The sequence below is a fragment of the Carassius gibelio genome, chromosome B8 (genome assembly GCF_023724105.1).
Source record: "Carassius gibelio isolate Cgi1373 ecotype wild population from Czech Republic chromosome B8, carGib1.2-hapl.c, whole genome shotgun sequence".
NCBI classification, from domain to species: Eukaryota; Metazoa; Chordata; class Actinopteri; order Cypriniformes; family Cyprinidae; genus Carassius; species Carassius gibelio.
Genome location: NC_068403.1, coordinates 17,153,027 through 17,169,921, shown reverse-complemented (window position 1 = coordinate 17,169,921; position 16,895 = coordinate 17,153,027). Strand labels below are relative to the sequence as shown.

The following is a 16,895-nucleotide window of genomic DNA, read 5'->3' as shown; positions in this document are numbered from 1 at the left end:
ATTCAGTCTGGACACATGAAAACACTTGAGCATGTCTTTGCATGCAGCCGGTCATCTGCTAAGTATTTCACGCTCTGGATTTATCTGATCTATTGTATGTGTCCACATTTTGTATGTATGTATTTGTCTGTATATGTGCCCATTGTGATACAGTATCTTGTATCATGAAATTGCATTGGGGACTGTGAATCGATTGTGGTGCCGCAGCAGGTCTGTTGTCACCTTATTTCATTGAGATTGATCTTATGTGTCATTGTTCTATAGGATCAATAATGGCATCAATACCAAAGCCCTTCGTTGTCAGTCTCCCTCACACCCAAAGCAGTGATTAACTGGCAAAAATGACAGCTCCATCATGGCCTTGTTTTCCTTCTGCAGTTTTCAGGGCTTTGCAGTGATATACAGGAGAGGCTCCCCATGTGGCTTAAGCCTGAGTCTTGAGGGAGAGTGGGATAGTCATGCATTATCATGCTTGTAGAGACAGCCTGGATCCGTGAGCCATATCTCTGAGCCTCAGTCTCTGAAGCACAGATGCAAGATGTTGTTTTCTCCATTATTGTTGCATCTTGCCTTCTGCTCGAATCCAATCCAGTGTCAGAAATAAACTTTTCTATTACTTTTTTGGGGTAGGGCTGTGGAGTTATTACATAACCATTATTACTGCTATGGCTGCTATACAATCAAGAAACTACTCAAGAAAAAAATAAAATCCAAAAATATTGATAATATTTTAGAGATTCTGTGAAATGATTTTCATAGTGTGTCTTACTGCATCAATTCAATACTGGACAAAACACGAGTCCATATATATATATATATATATATATATATATATATATATATATATATATATATATATATAATTTTTTTTTTTTAGTTAATCATCTTTAAAAATTGTGATTACAATATCAAGAGCAATAATCAACAGTGTTGATATTTTTTCATAATCGTGGAGCTCTATTTCAGGAGCTTTTTTACTAATTAAAGAGCCACACAGATGGTAAATCAAAAATTACCTGTATTACAGTGTATGATGTAGCTGTCCATCAGTGTAAAAATGTGCAAAGTAATTAAACCAAAAAGTACACGATTTATAAAGTTATTGGCTTCTAAAGTAAGGAGTCGACTCTGAATCGCTAAAACGAGTCGTTATAGATTTCAAATCTTTTGCCCATCTCTATGTACGTCACTAGGAACACTTTGCATAATAATCTCCGCCTACCGTCTTGAGAGAAACGGAACTCTGACCTGCCCCACCCCCCACACAGACGCTCTGTTTGGTGTGAGAGCATCATGTCGAGGAGACAGTGTGTTTTTATTTGTAAAGGCAAGTTTGTTTTATTTTCACTGCCAAAGAATGAAGATCAGAAGAACCAATGGCTAAAATTCATTTTTACCACAATAACAGAGCAGTACAACAAATCCCTTTTGTTGTGTTCACAACATTTCACTGATGACTGCTTTTCTAATCTCGGTGAGTATACAAGGCGGGATTTTCAAAGCGTTTGGCTATAAAAGAGGGTTCATTACCAACTTTATTTAGACCAACAAGCATCTCCGAATCACAACGCAAAGTATGATTATGAAGTTATGTGTTTGTTTTCTCCCGAGCGTCTTATCAGTATGTGTGCTGTCTGCAGCCTTTGTCTGTGCTGATCTTCATTTACAAACACGTCATTAAAATGAAGTGTAAAAAGTGCTGCTAACAGATATTCTGTGATAAAGTAATCCATATGAAAACAACGCCATGTCTGTTTTTCACGTCTCCCTTCATTATATCTAATGTGACCACGCCCCCGCGCTGAACGCGCTATTCAGATTCAAACTGAATCTAATTGAAAATTATTGCCTATAAATTGGTTTTTAGATTAAGAGTTTTAAGCATAAAACTGAACACAGATGCCTAAGCAAACAACAACACAAATACCCTAGGTGGAATTCTTGAATAGAAATAAGCTTCCATTCAATCTGAGTCAGTTTTGTTTTTTGGAGAAAAATAACAAATTAATACTTTATTTCAGCAAGGATGTTAAAGGAAGTCAGTAAAGGTGTTTATAACAAACTTTATCAAAAAAACCTGAAAAACAATGTATCTTGGTTTCCACACAAATATTTTCTGAAATGATGACTTCTGGTAATGTGAAACTGAAGCCTGGAGTAATTGTATTTTTAGTTTTCTTGCCCTTATTTCACCTTAAGTTTCTGACCCTGACCCAGACAGGGATTTTTTTTTCTGTCTGGTTTTGCTTAAATTGCCATTTTAATGACAGTGGTTTTGCAATATACAAATTTATTTTACAGAGGAATTGTGCTCTGCTAGTAAACATTCATCCTTAATCAGATGCTTTTTCGTCTCTGGACTCGTGTGACTTGAACGGCACAGAGAATATTATGAAAGCAGACTCTGGAAGGATATTTAGTGGCGCCGAGAGACTTGCATGAAATGAGGCCCAGCATATTAATTTTCACAGGCATTCAGGGTGCTTTGAATGGCATTTTCTGATCCTGCCATTACTATTCTATTTGCTGTGTTCTGACTCCCTCTGAATAAACACCTGTGGGCTCAGAGCAATGCCCAAGACACTGAATGTTTCTTCTCTGAGGCTCAATACATCACAAATAATTTCACCCACTAATGAAGTATGACTGCAGTGATGACATCAATGAAATGGTACAGATTTGTCTCTGCTTCAGTCATTTGGAGAGTGCAGAATAAACAGATGATAATAATGATGTAATGATCTCCACACATACAGCCATGCCAAAAAAGGAAGAGGGATATGCAAATTGGGTCTTGGTTTTTACACATGCACAAACTGAACCATTCAGAGTGTTTTCAACCAGCTGCTTTTGGAATGATGTTGGAGTTTGTCAGAATATTTAGACAATTTAGAGCAAGCTGCTTGCTTGATCACAATTGGAATACATATTCAAAAGAAAATCAAATGGGATATATGATGTTGACAGTATATATATTCAATTTTTTGCACAGCCCTGTCATGTTTTCAATACAAAAGAAATTTTTTTTTAAAGGGGTTATATGATGCGATTTAAATTTTTCCTTTCTCTTTGGAGTGTTACAAGCTCTTGGTGAATGAAGAAGATCTGTAAAGTTGCAAAGACTGAAGTCTCAAATCCAAAGAGATATATTCTTTCTAAAACTTAAGACTCGTCCACACCCACTAAAATGGCTCGTTCTAACATGCCCCCACATTTCTATGTCACTATGTGGGAAGATTGCATAATGCCACCCAGATGTTCATGCAAAGAGAGAAGACATACCTTTTATTCTCGCTGTAGTATTGTTGTTGCTGCCGCTGCCATGTCGTATAAACGCTGTGTGTTTCATTGTAAAAGTGAAACTACTTTGTTTGGCCTTCCGAAAGAGGACGATATCCGCTTCGTCATGCATGGAGCTGATCCGTGCTGGTCACTGAGGAAATACATCAACTTTGCTCTGTGGATCTTGAGTCCAGCCCGGGGTCGTCACATATGGTTGCCCCAAGCCCAACGGATGCTCCTTTGCAGAATCAGTTGGCCACGCCATTCGCAAACCCATCTCAATATGTTAAGGGTTGTAACATTTCCGTCACACGATTGAGGTATTCTGCTGATCAAAACACACTGTATAGCTGCCCTATCAGAGCACACCTTGCTTTTCAGACCGATGAGCCTAGTAAAAACTTATGTTTCAGAAGGTGGGGCATAGATGAGAAACAATAATGTACAGTATGAGGAAAATAATGTTTTTTTTTTTTTTTTTTTTTTTTTTTTTACCTTAAACCACATAAACTCATTTCACTACACCAAATAATGTTCTATTTAGCAGCATCATATGACCCCTTTAAAGGTGCTGTAGGGAAATTTTGTAAAAAAAATATTTTTTACATATTTATTAAACCTGTCATTATGCCCTGATAGTAGAATATGAGACAGATAATCTGTGAAAAAATCAAGCTCCTCTGGCTCCTCCCAGTGGTCCTATTGCCATTTGCAGAAAGTCATGCGCTCCCGGTAAGAAACAACCAATCAGAGCTGCGGTCCGTAACTTTGTTTGTGTTCAAAATGTAGAAAAATGAACATAATAAGCGAGTACACCATGAATCCATTTTCCAAACCGTGTTTTTGGCTTGTCCTGAATCACTAGGGTGCACCTATAATAAGTGTTTATATTCGGACTATTTTAGATTGCTTCGGGGGTACCGCGGCGGAGTAACCCAGTACCTTTGTGATTCTTCATAGACATAAACAGAGAGAAGTAGCTCCGGCTACAATGTTCTTCCGCAAGACACAAGCAGTTCTGTTTATTAACTGCTAGAGCGTCAAAAGTTACCTACTGCAGCTTTAAGTGTCAATGGCTTATAGTCTGAAACATTAGCATGATGTGGAAACAGTAACACAAAACTGTTTGTTACTTTATTTTGTAAGTGTTCATTTATTTTATTAAACTGGATGCATCATTTTTCTTTCTTTACTTTCTAGTAATTCAATGCTTTCTATGAATATTTAATGTCTCTCCGTGAGTGATCCTACAGGTGTGAATTTATCTGTGGCAGCTCAGCTATTTGACACAATGTATTTATGTTGCTAGTGACTTGGATATGTTGTTCTCCTGCCTGACCTCCACTAAATGAGAAATGAACCGGGATAAAAAGTGCATGTCAAAGAAGGGGGACTTCCAGAACACACCCACTGATTGTGTCATCGCCATGGACCAATGGAAGCTCAAAGGTGTTAAGGAGCCAAAACAGGTTTTTAAACTGATGAAACAAACAAAAAAAAATAATAAACTTTGTTTTGGCCTGATTTTGTTTGAAATTACATATCAGTTCGTTCTTTGATTCCATTTGAACTATATTGGGGCCTTAATTCTAAAGGTAAAAAATTCTGATGGTCAAACATCATGAAATGCTGAATTATGACTTTGTTCATGAAAATGTAACTAACATTATAAGAGCACAAAAATAGAAATGCAATTCTTCTGATATGTTTTCCTGTAAAATATAAAAAAAAAAAAAAAATGAAAAGAAAAAGTGGTTCTGCAAGTTTATTTGTCCAAAGGGGCTGGTTTGGGTGTCATTAGGTGTTATAAAGGCCTCTTTTTCGGCTCCAAGCAGTGATAAGAAATCTTTAATATGATGCATCTTTGATAGGTCACTAGCGCAGCTCTTATAGCTGTAATATTGTTGGGTTGAGATAAGATTTCCCCCTACCCTGTATTACAAAAAGTAATATAGCTGTAAACTTTATTAAATGTATAGCTGAGTAGATATTTAGCTTTGGTGTTTGCCAAGTTTGCTTGTAGCTGACTTTCAGGGTGTCTTCAGTCAAATGGTCATTGGCTTTTCATATATGTTAATATATGCTTGGCATGACCCATTTTAAATTATTTAAAAACTTTTTTCAGTCATCAGTTTTGAACGGCGAGCCATATGCTATACTGATAATTTTACTTTTATGTATGAAAAATAAATGAAGCCGCAGATAAAATGAAATGACCACCTCACTTTTAACTCAGTTCCTCAGTACCAGGGTGCAGAGTAGTGGGGAGGCACACATCATATCGAAATCATAATTTCATACCACCCGTCTTTCATTCCTGACCAATTCCTTGTTATTAAGTCATATCAGCTGTGTCCCTCTCTCTTAGCAACTACAGTACCTCATCATCTTTCTCTATATCACCAAAACAGAGATGTGATGGCTGCTCCAGAAGCGGCATCAACTCGTTTCACCAAGCAATGTTTTTGAGATTTAGAAATGACCCTCCTTATCTTGTTTTTCATTGAATGCTCCATGTGTGCAGATACAAGGCAGAAAAGAATCGTCACAGGGTTCTAAGTGGACATTCAAGGGTTTATGTGTGTTTTGGCTCTGAGTGGCGAATGAATCAATTTGTATCAGGCATTGAGGGGTTATATCGAAGACCATGGTGGAAAGGGCCAAACACAGGAAATTTGGCCACACCACACATTATAAAAGAAAACTGCTGGAAAGGTCAAGTTAGTTCAGGATAGTTCACCAAGAAATGACAATAATGTCATCGTTTACTCACTTTTGTGTCCTGTGCTGATTCTGTTGAATAGAAAAAGGAGATATTTATAGCTGAATGTCTGATATTTTAGATCCAATGGAAGTGAATGGTAACCACAACCCTTGTGCAATATTTTCAGTGAATAATGATTAAAATTTTAGACACATTGTTTCTTACACAAAGGACACAAGTCATATGAATCAGGGTTATTAATAATAATCCAAAATGTATTAATATTAAAATAAAGCTAAAATAGAATATAATCAAAAACATATTTCAGTTAGCTGGCAACATTTCTATTTTTTGTTTAGTTTTTATTGAAGGACTAAAATTACCAACTGGAGAAAATAACTATAACTAAACTAAATTTAAAACTGGTATTAAAAATGCTAAATAACCTAAATAGTTATGTTAAAACTAAGTAAAATAATAATAATTTTAGGGTAAAAAAAACAATAAAGAATAAAAAAAAGTCGAAGTTATCACAGTTAAATTAAAATGCATAAAAAATAAAGTAAAAATAAAAGCAAATTCAAAATGTTGATACAAGCTATATATAAATAATACTAAAGTAGCATATTCTTTTTTTTTATTTTATTTATTTATTTATATATTTTTTTTTTTTTTTTTTTTTTTTTTTTTTACTGGAGCATGACAGCCAGTGGTCACAGTTCACTTTCACGATACAGATTACAGATTAGAGTAGCTTAGACATTGGTCAAAACTTCTCCATTTTTGTTTCACAGAAGAAAGTCATATAGTATGCATTTGAAATGACATGGTGGTTGTAAATTGTGACAGAAATTTCATTTTTAAATCAGCTATGTCAAGGCTTCAAGGCTGTGAAATGGAGAGATTGTCTTTCATAAAGTTCTAACTGTTGCCATGTCACAGAAAGCTTGAAGATCAGTTGCATTAAGGGTTTAAGCTAATGAATATCTGAATATCTTCACATTTATTGCCGATAACTGCTTAAGATAATATGTCCGGTCCCTTGAGTGTAGTTCAGATTTTAACAGTCAGTCAGACTGAAAGTGTTTCTTAAGCTTTTGATTGTTCCCTTGCAGGGTTTGTGAGTTATTTCCAGGATTAAAACTTTGTTTTTTTTTAGACAGAAAATCTCAATACCCATGGGTAGGGATGTCAAGAGTACAGCTGCCTTTGCTACCAACTCAATGCGAAAACATACAAAAAGTAACAATAGCAGTCTTTCTAAAGTTTAGCTAGTCGAGTATCAACTGTACCCACGCTCTGTCACACTGACAGGTGACTGCTTTTGAACGCTCATATTTGTATTTACTCACATGCAAAGACATTCTTTTTTGAAATAGCCATTTTGGTGTGATAAAAAAGTTTAATTGAGAAATAATTGTTTTTATTTAGTTTGTTTACTTTTTATCTAAAGTCATTTTTTCAAACTGATATTGAGTATTGTGAAATTCCATTTTCTTTTCTACTAAAATTACCACCATGAAATCCCTTCTCACTGGCCCGTGAAGACACTTTGAAACATATTTCTGTCACATTGCTTTCAAAGTGTGAATGATGGAACATTGTGTTCATTCCCTGAATAACGTTTTCCTCTGCAATCATTTTTCAGCGTGATCCAGGACAAGTTCTGTGGGATCATTAACATCAGCGTGGAAGCGCTGCACGATGTCATGACGGAAGACCCTGAGATGGCTACCTTCAAGGAGTATGTTTGATTCTGTCTTCTTGATGACACTTCTCCTCCGATGCTGGACAAGGGCACACACTGTCATGGCAGGGTATTTCATGAAACAAATTCTTAGCATTAGGAGAAGTGATTGTGATCTGTGTCAGTGTTTTCTTCCTGCTTGTTACACATTATATATTAAATATAAAAGTATATAAATTATGTAACAATTCAGCCGAAAGCGGCAGCCCCTCACAGATGATCCTCTCTCATCTTGGTCCTCGTCATTCCTCCTTTTATCCTTCCGGAGCTCCTCTGTGGGACTCTAGAGCAGTGAGTGGCGCAGGTGTCGCTCATTATCACTTGCTCCACCAGCCTCGATCTGTTCCCACAGCTCTCAGCCCCGTCCCACTCATATTATATTATATTATATTATATTATATTATATTATATTATATTATATTATATTATATTATATTATATAAAAAATTGTAAAATATATAAAAATCCCACACAGTATATATGTATATGCAATATTACATGTGTATGTGTATGTAGTCTACACACACGCACACATAATAATTATAATAATACATATTTCTATATGATTATAAATTTCATTACAATATAAAATGTTCTGCAATTATATATTAATGTAATTATTTAAAAAATATATTTTTAAAAACTAAAAGTTTGATATGGATGCTCGAATATAATTCTTTTCTGTAATGTGACTAATGAAATTAATTGTATTTTAATTATATTTAACAAATGATTAAAGTTAAATTCATAGTTATGTTTTTCTCTCTTTTTCTTTCTATCTATCTATCTATCTATCTATCTATCTATCTATATATCTAATGGCATTAATTAATTAATATTAAGAATTATAACAATAACAATAATAATTCATAATGAATTTATAATGTAGAATTCATAAAAATTGGTATGCCACATAAGAAAACAGTATGTTTGTTTGTACATATAGGTTTGGGTTGTATGTAAGCTGGTCATGAAATGTGCATGATACTGCAAAGCAACCAATATTTCATGACCTCAGGATATGGTGCTATATTCTTAAGTTCACCTCCTAAGGCATTTTATCATTTCCGAGCAGGATGGATACAACCTGCCTCATACATACTTCAGTGGGGTGTCAAAAGAGATTCATAAATGGAGTGAGAGATTACACAGCTGCTGGAGAACAGGGAAAAGTGGCACATTTTAGAAATGATGTGTAACATGAATGTGATTTCTCTACTTTGCACTCGGTCTTTTTACACACACACACACAAACATGCCCACATGCCTCACGACCTTACACACTCTCTCTGGCTGCCTGTCCTCTAGCTGCATGCTGATGAGCCACTCCGAAGAGCCAAAGCTGACAGATGATGAGGAACCCCCAACAGAACAGGACAAGAGGAGAAAACTGGTGAGTGTTTTACCCTGTCCTCAAAGGTCACAGCTGATACACACTCCTATCGATGACACATGTCACTTAAAGGCTGTTATTGATGAGATATAGTGGATGCTGATATTAGGGCTGTGAATCGACAATAATTTTGCGATACGATATGCATTACAATACAGGGGTTGTGATATAATATGGTGCAATACATTGCGAAACTGGAAGCAAGGCAATATATTGGGATATTTCTTATTTTAGGAAAATTTTATATTTTTTGGAAAGCTGTCATTAAAACACTTCATCATATGCAAACCTTAAAAAAATTATATATAAATTATATATATATATATATATATATATATATATATATATTAGGGGTGTAACGGTTCACAAAATTCACGGTTCGGTTCGATACGATTCACTGGTGTCACGGTTCGGTTCGGTACGGTTCGGTACGTTTTAGATACAGCAAAAAGAAAAAATTGGCAGATAAATTTCCTTGATTTTTAAAAAATGTTTTATTTATTAAAAATAACAAAGTATGTTTTTTTGTTTTTTTTTACATTGAACAATGATGGAGCTATTCTTTACCCATCTTCTATGGTGTTTTCTTAGCAGCATACTGTATAAAACAAAAACAGCTCCTTATAAAAAAAAATGAAAATGTTATATTGTTGTAGTAGTTATGAACAAATACAAAGATGTAACTTTTTATATGGCACTCCATAACTCTTTATATTGAGTGTGTTTTTACTCAATTGGTTCTCTATAGGGCTTATGTTTTTTTGGAACAAAGCAGGAATTAACGGTCTGGCTGAAATGGGCTCGTGAAGGAATATTGTAACGAGGCTCAATTACATTAAGCATGTTCTTAAAACCTGCATTTTCCACTCACTCAGTACGCGCTGAAGGCTCGTTGCAAAATGGCCAAAGGCACTTTCACACAGGACGCGGTATGCACGGCGCTGGACCCTGGGCTCAGCGTTGCTCTTCAGATACAACACAATTTGCGCTGCACTATGCCAAGAGCTAAGTAGGTGGAGTTTTCAAAACTGCCCGTGCATACGTTCTATTTATAACAGTTCTTCTATCTAATAACGTACAGGCCTGTTAATTTTATCTTACTGCTCAGGAAATTCCGACACAGTACAGTACTAGTCCATTTTGATTTCCGTGCTTGTTTGGATGCCCCGATCGATTGGTAAAGTGCACCCAAACACCAGACCTGTTGGTTACTGGAGGATCTTCTATTTCTGGTTTGTTAAACGCATTGGCCCTTTTGCAACGAGCCTTCAGTGTGTACTGAGTGAGCGAGCGCCTGACTGAGCCTAACATAAACATATAAGTTGGTGTTTATTTTCTATTTCGGGGGTGTCAGGGGCGTTGCCTGTTACTTTGTTTGGGTTATTGGGCTACCTTGTTGAACGCATATCATTATATTTCACTTCTTTTTTTTTTTCAAATATAATTAATTAGTCCAACGAACCGTTCAGTACATAATGCGTACCGTGTACCAAACCGAAAGCCTCGTACCGAACGGTTCAATACGAATACGCGTATCGTTACACCCCTAATATATATATACTGTATATATTTAATGTTATAAACAGACCATATATATTTTTAGACCCTGCATTTAAGGTTCAAAGTTTAATTTTAAAATTGTAACAAATAATGTCATAACATTTTGATCCGAACAAAATAATTACATCTGCTTAATATCAATGAAAAATAAAGTGCTTGCAGGATTCTGTGTGAAGAACATGAGCACATGTGAACACACACACTCACACACACATACACACACATACAGTGTGAGTCACAAAGAAAGTGTCAGTGTGTGAATGCAGTGAAGAAAATTAAATGCAAATTAACCCCAAAAGGAAAAAAAGAATGCTTCATGACTTACATCATATCAAAGTCTAGTTGTGAACGTCAAGGATAAACGATTTGTAACTGTTTTTAGTCGTTTAAAGCACATCTTCAATTATCTAATTATGTGTGGCTTGAATGCTGTGTCCATCAAGAATAGACTAGGCACCTATCTTTAGCAAAACAGCAAGGAGAGCCGCTTCTGGAACATGCCGCTAAACACAAGCATTGAATAGAGTAGCCACGATGTGGTGATGCACTGCAGATGTGTGTGTTCTTCGAATATTTGATGTTGGCATTGCACATTTTACACACTGCATGACTTTTGTGAATCTCTTTTATGCCTGTCTGTAATGAAAGCCAAAATTATGCCACACGACAGCTTTGTACACCGAGGCGGGAACTGGAACATTTCTTTTCTTCCTTCATTACATTAACATTAGTGGCATGTCTTTATGCTTCCTGTCACTGTTTAAGTTTAGAAATAAGACTGCAGTCTAGCGGTCAAGATATATACTCAAAACCAAACAACTGCCTTTAATGTATGATTGTATGATAGATAGATAGATAGATAGATAGATAGATAGATAGATAGATAGATAGATAGATAGATAGATAGATAGATAGATAGATAGATAGATAGATAGATAGATAGATAGATAGATAGATAGATTGATTGATTGATTTCTCTTTTGTACCGCCCGGGTTCCAAAAGCATCAAAACACACTCTTTATCTCGTATTTTTGAACTTTCCAAACGCCTGTTTACTCCCGAGTGTATCTTACCCGAGACTTTTATTGTCTCCACTCTCAGGTGGGAGGTCGAATCGAAGGTCATAACAGCCTTAGAAGGGGCAACACCTCCACCCGACTGCCCACTGAATCGGTTATTTGTGCCAGAGGGGTATCGGTCGACGTCATTCAGCGGGGCTATTGTTCCAGCATAGCATGTCATCCAGGGGTTAATCACACCACCTTTTTGGTTAAGCAACAATTCTGGTGGCCATTAATGACTCGCGACATCCGCAGTTTTGTCTTGAGTTGCTCAGTTTGTGCCACTGGTAAAACTTCCAATTGACCTCCTGATGGGTTACTTCATTTTGACCATCGTGGACCGGTTCTCTATTTTATTCCCTTGTCTTAATTACCCTCCGCCAAGGAGACAGTGGTAACTGTTTACATGGCCTCCTGACAGACATGGTTTCTGACAGGGGTCCCCAATTTGTGTCCAAATTTTGGCAAGAATTTTGTAGATTACTGGGGGCAAATGTCAGTTTATCTTCGGGGTTTCATCCCCAAAGCAATGGACAACGTGAGAGAGCCAACCAGGATTTGGAGAGAGTGTTGCAATGTTTGGTTTTCAAGAATCCTTCCTGTTGGAGTCAACAACTCTCAATGGTGGAGTACACCCACAATTCGTTGCCAGTGTTATCCACGGGCATTTCTTTATTTGAATGTACCTTAGGTTACCAGCCACCAGTTTTTCCCAGTATGGAATCCGAAATCGCGGTCCCCTCCACTCAGGCCTTCATCCAGAGGTGCCGTCACATCTGGAAAAGAGCATGTGAGACTCTGCTCTAGGTTGGGGCACGCACCAAGGCCAATTGCCGATCGCCACCGGTCAAAGCCTCCCGCATACCTCATTGGTCAAAAAGTGTGGCTTTCTACCAAGAACATTCTGCATTCTGCGTATCTAATAAATTTGCCCGTTTACTTTCACCAAAATCATTAGTCCGGTGGCAGTCCGCCTCAAACATCCTCCTGCGTACAGGAGAATTCATCCCGCCTTCCATGTTTCTAAAATAAAACCTCTGTTTCATTCACTAATTAACCCGCCGGTCTCGGTTCCTCCCCCGCCAAGTCTCGTAGATGGGGAACCCACTTATTCGATTAACCGTATTCTCGATTCGAGAAGGAGGGGATGCAGATTCCAATACTTGATGGACTGGGAGGGTTACGGTCTGGAGGAGTGAATTTGGGTTCCTGCTAGGGACATTCTGGATCACTCCCTGACCAATGATTACAATCGACAGGTAAGTCCGTCGGGGAAAGGCAGGAGGCGTTCCTAGGGGAAGGGGTACTGTCACGGTTTGTGAATTCTCTCTCTCGGCTTGTTTAGTGTACAGGTGTGTGTCTGTGGGCGTGGTCCCTGATCACTACTGTATAACAGCACCACCTGCGTCCCATTGTGTGTGTCTATTTAAGTGCAGTAACTGGTGTCTCATGTTGTCAGATCGTTGTGGTTCTTCCCTGTGTTCCGTTCTGTTCCCCTGGCTGTGTTGGATTGTGGATTCCCCCGTTGTTCATTGTCGAGGCTTCTTGTTCCTTGCACCGGAATCATGAGCACCATCACTGGGATTACAGCACTGGATCACCGAGGATCATCACTGTTGTCCACTGGGGTCCCTGCGTCACAAACACTATCTGAGCTTGTGATTGTCACCACTCTCCCCTGTGTGTAGATAGATAGATAGATAAATATTGCATTTTTGAGAATCGAAAATACAAAACAAAATGTTGTGATATTCACGTGTATAAATATTTTCTTACACTCCTAGCTGATATAGTACATTAAAACTGATTCAACGAATTGAATTCACTGCATTGCTCACAAACCAACAGGTCAGAAAGTGTTTAATGTAAAGAAATCAATTTCTCAAGATCAAGATTGACGAACATCCTACTCAAGATAGTGGGTTAAAGGTTCAAATTCTTCATGGGTCGCTATGGTTCTGGCACAGTAAATACTTTGTATGCATTAATACAGGTGAAGATTAATCAGTTAGATTGACTTGAGGCTAGTATCTATAAAAACTGGTGTTTTAACTCTATAATCTAGACTGTATGTCTGCAGTGTCTTTACAGAGTATTTCTGCATTTGCAAATTATATGTATTTGGTGATCCTAATTCCACATTAGTTATTGTTAATAAGTTAATACATTAACTTGCATTAATTAACAATGAGCAATACAGTTGTTACAGTATGTATCATCTTTGTTAATGTTAGATCATTGTTTGTTCATGTCAGAAAATAAAATAAAAATAAGATTATTAAATTATCTATGAGTATTTGTAATAGTTAGTTTATTGTTAAAAATCTGTATCTAATGTTAACAAATGTGAAGTGTTACCACTTGTGAAGTGTTTGATTAGATGAACCTTGGCAGAAAAGCACCGACTCGTGGGCGGCAAACTGTGTGTTTGTTTTTGTGTTTCTCTTCGTTTTTTTATGGGAACCATTTACCAGAAGTGTTTAGCTAAAAACAATAGTGAGAGAATAAAATGTCATTGCTGTGTTTTGGAGAGGACTGTTGTGAAATATCAGTCTGCCTTTTCCTAATGTTATTTTTGTGTGACAGCCACATGAGCATGTTTCAGTTGAGTGGTGCTTCTGATAGAAAATCTGCCAACACCAATAGCTTTCAAACAGCCACTGAAAATGAGCAAATGTACTATGTGAAGTGCAGTAGTTCAAAAGCATGTTCGAGTGGTTTTAAGTGAGTCATTTCTCTTAATTGTCTGTATGATGAAATGGTCCTGGTGGTATTTGATACTTTCAGCTGGTAGCGGGTTTGAAATGAAGCACATTTGTGTATTTGTAAGTTGCAACCTTTACTCAGTGGTCTTATGACAATGTTTCTTTGTTAGAGAATGATGTGGGATGAACCTCAATACCAGAGTACTCTAAAATGACAGCGGTGACACTACACAATTGACCTTTTTTCTACAAAACATTCTGCAAAAGTATGTAGAGAGGGAAAAGTTTTTAAAAAATAAAAATAAACAGTGCTGCTGCTGATGATTCCTTGTTTTTGCAAGGGCAAGGCCTTTTTGCTACAGTTTGCATCATCAGTACTATAACTGGACACGTAGACTGAAGCCAAAGCGTCCACAGCAACACAATGCAGATGCATATGCAAAGCAGACACAATGCAGATGTTTTAGACACATTTAAAAAAGTGACTTACAAAATGGTGTGTATTTCTGTGGTTGAAACATGGTTTCTGTGGTTTCTGATGTTCATTCATGTTTATTTCATGCTATAACTAGTAAAGAGGAAGAGAGTCTTTATCACAATCTATCACGACACATTAAAAAGCCACTAAAAGCTATTTATTGTTTTATTTTTTTTTACAAAGTGAGCTGAGACTGTTTCATATGAAAATTAACCTGCTCTGTTTTGTTTCTTGATGTGTTGTACATTTCCTCTTTTCTCCATTATGTATTTTTCACTGCTTGAGAACAACATGTGTGCCATGGCTTGTCACATATAGCAACACTAACTATAGGGTGTGGGGGGGGGGTTGCAATGGGAAAATTGCAATGGTCTGACATGTCTCTCTAGCTTATGTTTACATAGAAAAACAAAGACATCCATTGACCAACAATTAAACAATTGCAGATGGATTCCATCACATCTGAATACTCTGTTGATTCGTCTGTCAAGTGCTTAAATAGACAAAATGACCAAATTATTCATCCCTAATAACTAAACTCACACCTACGTCCCCTGAAAGACTGAAATGCTTCAAGTAGGAGGGATGAGATTGACAGGTTATTATCTAGTTAACATGATCTAACCACATAAAGAGACTCAAATAAGCTTGTTTTTTGTATTGTTTAGATGTATTTCCTTATGGAACATGTACCTGGAACACTTTGACATGACTCAAAAAGCAGCAGTATATTGAATTACGTTATATTTCCTCCAGGCAGTAGTGCAGTGTTCAGAGCCGTTTTGAAGAAGCACCGGAGTGCAAATTGCATTGAATGAGGAAGATGACGGAGGAAATGGACACAGCGAGCAATCAGTCCGCACATAACAGGCGTTTGGGTGCCGAACAGTCAGAAGATAAAGTCAAAGAGATGTATTACGCTACAAATCTGCCCTGACGCAGGGAAGGTGTAAGTTCCTCTTGGTTAATGATGCACATAATGGATTAAAAGGAAAAATGTCCTCTTTTTATCACTTCGCCCAGCATGAATGCAGGTTTAGATTTAAAAGGTTTATTTCGAATCATCAGAGCCATTAACCACCAAACTGTCATGATGTTATGGACAGGGTGATATTTGTGCAGTCGTTCCCGTACGGAATTGGTGCCAGCAGCTTTAGGCAGCAGGATAGTTCTGTAATAGGGCGGAAGTTAACCTTGTTTAACCTTGTTCCCAAACTGGTTAACCTGTCATTGTGGTGCGACTGATGTGTGGCATTTCTCATTGTCATTATTTAAAAAAAAAAAATAGAGCTGAACTCGTTTCACACTGGCATTTTCCGTGGACATATTTTGTAATTTACAATAAAGCGCCATAGTTTTTTTAATTAGTAATTAAGTAGATGGTTTTACTTACATTCATTCATACTGACAAGTATCTTCCAAGAAGGCATACAGCATCCCACGGCTATTTATTTGAAGGGGATTAGTCAGTTTTGGATGTCATGAACAGGATAGGTTAAACATGCGTAATCTGTTATTGTTGATGCTGCCTCGTGCATTAGTGTCTCTGTCATAATCAAACTCAATACTGAGGCTCATAGCGGCATCCTTTTTTTTCTTGTCAGTCCTGCCTTTTCTCATTATTTGTTTGTGCGCTTCAGGGTTTGAAGGTCAATCCAAACAAGAATACTGAATCAAAACAGTTTGCTTTCCGGGATGTGATATTGCATAACGGATTCCATCTATTTAATAAGCACATCTCTCTCTGATTTATTGCCTGTGAATCCCAGGGTGTGCCAGATTCAGTTAGCCTGTTAAAAGTCTTTTTATTTAATGCTGCTCTGAGCAAAACGCTCCTCATTTCACACACTTTTAATTTTTCACTTTTCATTTCCCTGTGCTGGCGAGTTTTCCTTGTTTTTGTTTTGTTCAGGGAAAAAAGGGATTGTTTTTAAATTATTGGCACATACAGAGCCCCACAAATG

The 16,895-nt window shown here is 37.1% G+C and overlaps 1 protein-coding gene across 1 annotated transcript in view; it reads left to right on the top strand.

Annotated features, from left to right (window-relative positions):
- ipo11 (importin 11) overlaps positions 1 to 12,141 on the top strand; it is a 121,867-nt gene extending 109,726 nt beyond the window's left edge. The window contains 3 exon segments of the mRNA XM_052564316.1: positions 7,635 to 7,730; positions 9,042 to 9,126; positions 11,789 to 12,141. Of these exon segments, the coding sequence (XP_052420276.1) occupies positions 7,635 to 7,730; positions 9,042 to 9,126; positions 11,789 to 12,052 (445 nt within the window). The 3' untranslated portion in view covers positions 12,053 to 12,141.
- Positions 12,142 to 16,895: the final 4,754 nt, after the last annotated feature.